We start from the raw sequence: 6,332 nt of genomic DNA, 5'->3' as shown, positions 1-6,332 counted from the left end.
TTGGAATCTCGTATCAATTTTTAAGGCTTGATAACTTCCCAACCAAACTACCAAAGTTGGTTTGTGTGATTGATAAGGGCTCACATCTCTTAAATAAGTGGTGAGGTGTTTGATTATTGACTTTTACGAATGAAAAAGCCAAACTTTGGAGGGTCAACCCATTAAATTGCCTTCAGTAGTACCCCGAAGAAGATTGTCCAACTTCGATGCAGGATCTCCTAATCAATGAAAAAAAAAAAAAAAAAAAAAAAAAATCCCAACCAAACTCAAACTTGAGCTCAAACTCAATAATCCAACCCGGTGACGAACTATCCAAACTCAAGCTCAAGGTATACCCTGGTTAAAAAAGGTCGCATGTCGACAATAAACATATAGGTTGAAGAAGACATAAAGTTAAATAACTCCAGTCTGCACATATAAAATCACTTTCAAACAAATCATACAATCATCATACTACTCCAAAATCCCATGTATAAATCCCATGTATTTACTCCATACATTTTTCACAAATTCATCCAATCTTCCTGGAATTTTTCTCAACCTTTTTCACCTCCTTCTTTCCCTTATTATCTCCTTGTTCTTTCAACTCTTTCTATAATTACAAAATCCAAACTTTGAGTACCATTCAAGCTTAATTCTTCTTCAGAAACTACCCAGAACCTCACTTTTGTTGTGTTTCTTCTTATTATTCCTGTATTTATTTTCATTTCTTCACTCTCACTTTTCCTGCCACACAAATTTGCATCTTTTCATTTCTTTCATCACATAATTTTACAAAAGTTTCAATCTTTCCTGTCTAAAACAGTTTTTGGTGATCAAATCTATATTGGGTCTCATGAGAAATCCTCGGTTTCGGGTTTTCTTCAGTATAATCTCTACCATAGTCTTTTTCACATTACTGTATGAGAAATGGAGTATCAGAAGTAGTATAGTTCATGGAACTTTGCTGAAAAACAGGAGAATTATGCATGAAATTCATGGTATTTCTTCATTAAATGTTAGTACTTTAAATATTAAAGATGGTAAATTAATGGACCGACAAATATGTTCAGAATTCCTTGAACATAAAGGTTATGACAGCAGCTGTGATTTCCTGATTGCAAACCCAAACTGTAGTTCAGGTGGGTTTTTCAATTACATTAAATTTTTCTACTGTAACTGTCAGAATTACAGCTTTTTAGGTTACTTTGTTCTTGGTTCATGGTTAGCTATACTGTTCTATTTATTGGGTAATACAGCAGCTGATTATTTCTGTTGTTCATTGGAGAATTTGTCAAATTTGCTTAAAATGTCACCAACTATTGCTGGGGTGACATTACTTCCTTTAGGAAACGGAGCGTCCGATGTGTTTGCCAGTATTGCTGCTTTCATGGGGACAGGTTCGAGTGGTGTTGGATTGAATGGTGTTCTTGGTGGAGCTGTTTTTATAACTTGTATTGTTGTCGGAGTTATTTCTCTTAGTGTTGCAGATAAAAGAGTTCAGATTGATAAAACATCCTTCATTCGAAATGTTTGTTTCCTTCTGTTTTCGATATTGTGTCTTACATTGATTATAATTATTGGTAAGGTGACAGTTTGGGGTGCTTTAGCTTTTCTGTCAATATACTTTGTTTATATTGGATATGTTTCGGTCAGTGAGGTACTTAAGAAAAAGGACAAGGGTTTAAAATCAAACGATTTTACACCGTTGCTTCCTGTGGCCGGAGAGGAATCAATCACTGCACCATTGCTTAGTTCTGATTCTGATGATCACTGTAGCCGACCTGAAATTTCAGCTAAAGAAACCCATTGGATATGCGATCTTAATTTCTCGATGTACTCAGACTTTGTTAAGTCCACAGCAGAGGATTATTGCCCAAGGGCTTTGTGGGGTTGGTCTGATCAGGAAGAGCAGCCTGCACTTTCATTCTCTACACTATGCTCATGGCTCGAGATGCCATTAACCATTCCTAGACGGTTAACAATCCCGATTGTTGAAGAGGATCGATGGTCTAAAATGTATGCAGTAGCCAGTGCATTACTAGCTCCTGTGCTTCTAGCATGTCTTTGGAACAGTCGACAGAAAATCAACCCTCTGAGTGGGAAAATCGCGTATTGTCTAGGGTTCGGGATTGGACTCGTTCTCAGTGTTCTTGCATCACTGTACACAAAAACGGAGCACCCACCTCGTAAATTCCTGTTCCCATGGATCTTTGGCGGGTTTTTCATGAGTATCATATGGTTCTACATAATAGCAAATGAGCTAGTATCTTTGCTGGTTGCATTGGGTACTATTTTAGGCATTAACCCATCAATGCTGGCATTAACAGTATTAGCATGGGGGAATTCCATGAATGATCTAATGGCTAATACGGCTTTTGCAATGAACGAAAGGAACGGAGTTCAAATTGCAATGTCAGGATGTTTCGCAGGTCCTATGTTCAACACATTAGTCGGACTAGGCCTTTCTTTGGTGTACGGAGCCTGCTCCATGGGCTCTGAACCATACATGATTCCTCGTGACGCAGGTTTGTTTGTCACAATGGCGTTTCTCACGACTGGTGTTGTCTGGTCACTCGTCGTACTCCCTCAAAATGATATGCGCCCTAATAAGGTTTTGGGTATAGGCCTAATAGTAATCTATGTCCTGTTTCTTTCTATCAGGATTAGTATGGCTATCGGAATTGGTTCGCTTAATAGTTAGTCACAGATTACATATATAATTTCGATATTTTGTATACATGTTCACTATATTTGTACAGTTATATAGTTTGATGATTTTTCATGTTTGTACTAAATCATGTAATATATGTGCGAGTTCCAGAAGCAATGGAATATTTACGAATTGATTTGTTGCATTTGCATATCAGCTATACTAATTCATCTAAAACGGGTCAACTAGAGAGTAATATCGAGATTTAGTATCATCTAAAACGCTGTTAACAAGAGCAAGACTGTAATATACATGCAGTGAGGTTGATTGTAGGCAAACTTAGCTTTCATGTTGATTAATCAGTTCCTTTCAATGCTGTTTTCGTTACGTATTATGCTATTGTTCTCCTCTAAATCAACTTAGCTTCACATTAACTCTTCCTTATATCAGTCACGTTAGTTGTAGTTTATCCTCCAATACAGTTCACATCATATCTCTAGAATCTTGTCACCAAAAAAAGTCATATATGTAGAGTCCTAGGCACGTTTTTTGCTAAATACGCAGGGACGATGTCGCCCGTAACTCGAGATTAGTAGAGAGTTCGATTTAGAATTGCATCGTTTAAATATATCGCTTAAAGAGATTGGTTTTACTTGGCACATTATAATATAAAGTTCATGTTCATTTTCGAAGCCCGCAGGTTAATCAAGAACAGTTAAAATCTAATATGTTAAGTGGTTAATTGGTCACCGAGTCACGGGAATTATCTAACGCGGACAAGATTACCAGGATAATTGATTAGTCGACAAATAATCTTAAACAAATTGAAACAACAAAAGGTAATGAACCAATAATATTTATCGATCGTTCTGCATTCAATTGTAACACTAGAAATTATTGGAACATATAAAATGAAAATTTAATTTAATTTCAACCATCAGAATTCAGAATAGAGCTAAATGCTTTGGAAAGCACATTTTTGTTTTTGGTTTTTTTTGTTTGCACACACGACACATCCAGTCACGGTAGATGCACGCTGATGGGAGTATGGATTGTCAAAAGTGGACATTTCTATTGCCTCAATAGTTTTTTGCTTTTCATACATATATCTTTACGCAAAAACTACTCGATCGTACGTGTCGTAGTGCGACAGTACAAAAAAAAAGAACGACTTTTTAATAAATAGTGATTACTAGTTTGGATGTGTTGGGTTCCTTATGATTGATGATAACATGCCCATTTGATTTGTGTTATCTTAGTTTACCTTTTCAGGATTAATGATTAAATCAAGCTTGGATTAAGAAGTGTTGAAGTTGTTAATCATCCCTTTGTATTGAGTCTTAAGTGTCATCTAATGTACAAGTGAGAAAGTAGAGTATCCTAGAGTAATTGCCTAAATTCGTAACACTTGAACTCTTTTTATCCTTTTATCTTTCAAAAGCCTTTTCGTGTCTCTTATTTTTGAAAGATAAATTTCAGATTTTTATTAGGATTTGGCCTTCAATAAAGAGTGGTTTGAATAATTATCATTTTCAAAATATTTCCTCTTTGTGCAAATTTGACCCTTTGGTCTTTTAGAAAACAAGAATTGCTTTTTGCCATATTTGTGTAAACTTGTCATCATGTGACTTGTTTTTCCCTCTTTGTTTTCTGAATTTGCATGAGCTTTTATGGATAACTTTTAAACACTCTTTCTCTATTCTTGCCTTTGCAAAAGAACCTTCTTTGGTGCAAGTATTGGGTGGTTGTTGAAGCTCTTCACATGTGTGGTCTTTGACCCTTCAAAACCCTAGCAACTCTCTTACTCACTTCCTCTATAAAAGACGAGTCATTCCTCCATAAAAATCTCAAGACTTTTTCTGAAATATTTTCTAAGTTTGCAAATTGTTTTTAAAAGATTAAAACCGTGTGTCTTTGCAAAACTTCTAAAAGTCTTCAAGTTGTTACAGTCGTGGCTACTGTTACTTTAACATACTAAACTCTCTTGCTTATGAATTGTTGATCTTGTAAAAGTTGTCCATCTCTATTCTTTGCTAAGAATATGTTAGTGGAAACTTGATCCTTATAACATTCTAAGTGTGTTAGTAGAGTTTAGGACGGAGTAGTCTTCAACTCTTGGCAACCGGAGTAGGTTGCGAGTTGGCTTGTCATAAGAACGGAGTAGTTCTTGGACTTGCTTTACAACCGGAGTAGGTTGGTGTTTTTTATTGTACGGGTCTTTTAGTTGTCAGAGTAGATCACTAAAAGAAATCAATAAAAAGTAGATTGGACGTAGGCACTTGAGTTTCTTGCCGAACCAATTCAAAAATCTCGTGTTCAATTGTCTTACTTTATTTCCGCTGCTCTTTTATTTCGTTTGTCTTGCTTTGCTTACATTTAGAAAATGTGATTCATCATATGTCACATTTGAACTGATCTGTATTCCATAAATCGAGACAGATAGATACGATCAACAGTTTGTTACTTTCATACTTCAGCAGGCATTCATTTTAGTACTCGTGTAATCTCGCAATATTACTCGAAGTATTCTCTCTTCTATTTTGTTCTTGCAACTCACTTTAATTAATAAAGTTGTAGTTAAAATTTTTAAATAGTACCTAATTCACCCCCTCCCCCTCTTAGGTACTTGAATCCATAAACTCAACAATTGGTATCAGAGCCTCGTGCTCTTGATCGAGGCTAATCGCCTTAGAGTTTGATTCGTGGGTAATGGATTCCGAGAAACACTCCAAGATCCCGGTCTTTACCGGTTCGAATTTTGTATGGTGGAAACTCAAAATGGAACATTACATCAAAAGTATCGATTATCAATGTTGGAACATCATCCAAAATGGACCTCTTGTCATTGAGGAAACCAATATCTTAAACGGTTTCACCAAGACAAAAGAGGAAAGAAATTACAATGAAAACGACTTCAAACTTGCCGAAAAGAATTCCAAAGCAATGTCGATTCTTCAACGTTGTGTTGGTGAGGGGGAAGTTAGTCGAATCTCCGGATGTCCTACGGCAAAATCTATTTGGGATTCTCTTGTACTTGCCTATGAAGGGACGTCCCAAGTAAGAAAACACCGCATTGACCTTCTCATGCAACAATATGAGATGTTTAGAATGTCAAAAGACGAGTCCTTAAATAGTTTCTCTTCAAGTTTTTCTTGTATTATTAATGAGCTTAAAAGTCTAGGAAGGAATTTCGAGTCCGAGGACATCATTCTAAAAATCCTTCGTAGTCTAACCTCTAAGTGGCAACCCAAAGTCACCGCCATAGAGGAAGCTAAAGACTTGTCAACCCTATCTCTTCATGAACTAATGGGATCACTAATGGCTCACGAGTTTAATCTCGATAAGCATTCTAGTGAGTCTTCAAAGGGAAAGAGTCTCGCCCTCACATCCTCTCCAAGTGACGGAGAAGATGAGGAGGAAGACGAGTTTGCTATGTTCACAAGAAATCTAGCCATGTTGGTCAATGACCAAGGAAACAAAAGATTCACTAATAACTACTCGAAAAAACGCTTTCCTAAGAAACGACCTAACTCCACCGTGGGATGCTTTAAATGTGGTGATAAAACTCACCAAATTAAAGAATGTCCCAAGTGGGATGAAATCAAATCAAAGGAAAGAAGAGAAAAGGTTAAAAAGGACTATAAACATAGAGTCATGAGTGCTATTTGGGGAATGTCCGACTCCGAGGAAGATGAGGAAC

General features: G+C 36.5%; 1 protein-coding gene across 1 annotated transcript; it reads left to right on the top strand.

Moving 5' to 3' along the window:
- The first annotated feature begins 376 nt into the window (after nt 1-376).
- On the top strand, nt 377-2,843 carry LOC141592509 (cation/calcium exchanger 4-like). The gene has a single exon (XM_074413215.1). It carries the CDS (start codon nt 836-838, stop codon nt 2,681-2,683), a length of 1,848 nt encoding a protein of 615 aa, XP_074269316.1. The 5' UTR covers nt 377-835; the 3' UTR covers nt 2,684-2,843.
- Nucleotides 2,844-6,332: the final 3,489 nt, after the last annotated feature.

The sequence above is a fragment of the Silene latifolia genome, chromosome 7, assembly GCF_048544455.1.
Source record: "Silene latifolia isolate original U9 population chromosome 7, ASM4854445v1, whole genome shotgun sequence".
NCBI classification, from domain to species: Eukaryota; Viridiplantae; Streptophyta; class Magnoliopsida; order Caryophyllales; family Caryophyllaceae; genus Silene; species Silene latifolia.
Note: the sequence above shows the minus strand (reverse complement) of the source record. Positions and strands in the feature narration are given on the sequence as shown.

Excerpts from the sequence above, each read along its gene's own strand:
- LOC141592509 (XM_074413215.1), top strand. The coding sequence starts at position 836 with ATGAGAAATCCTCGGTTTCGGGTTTTCTTCAGTATAATCTCTACCATA.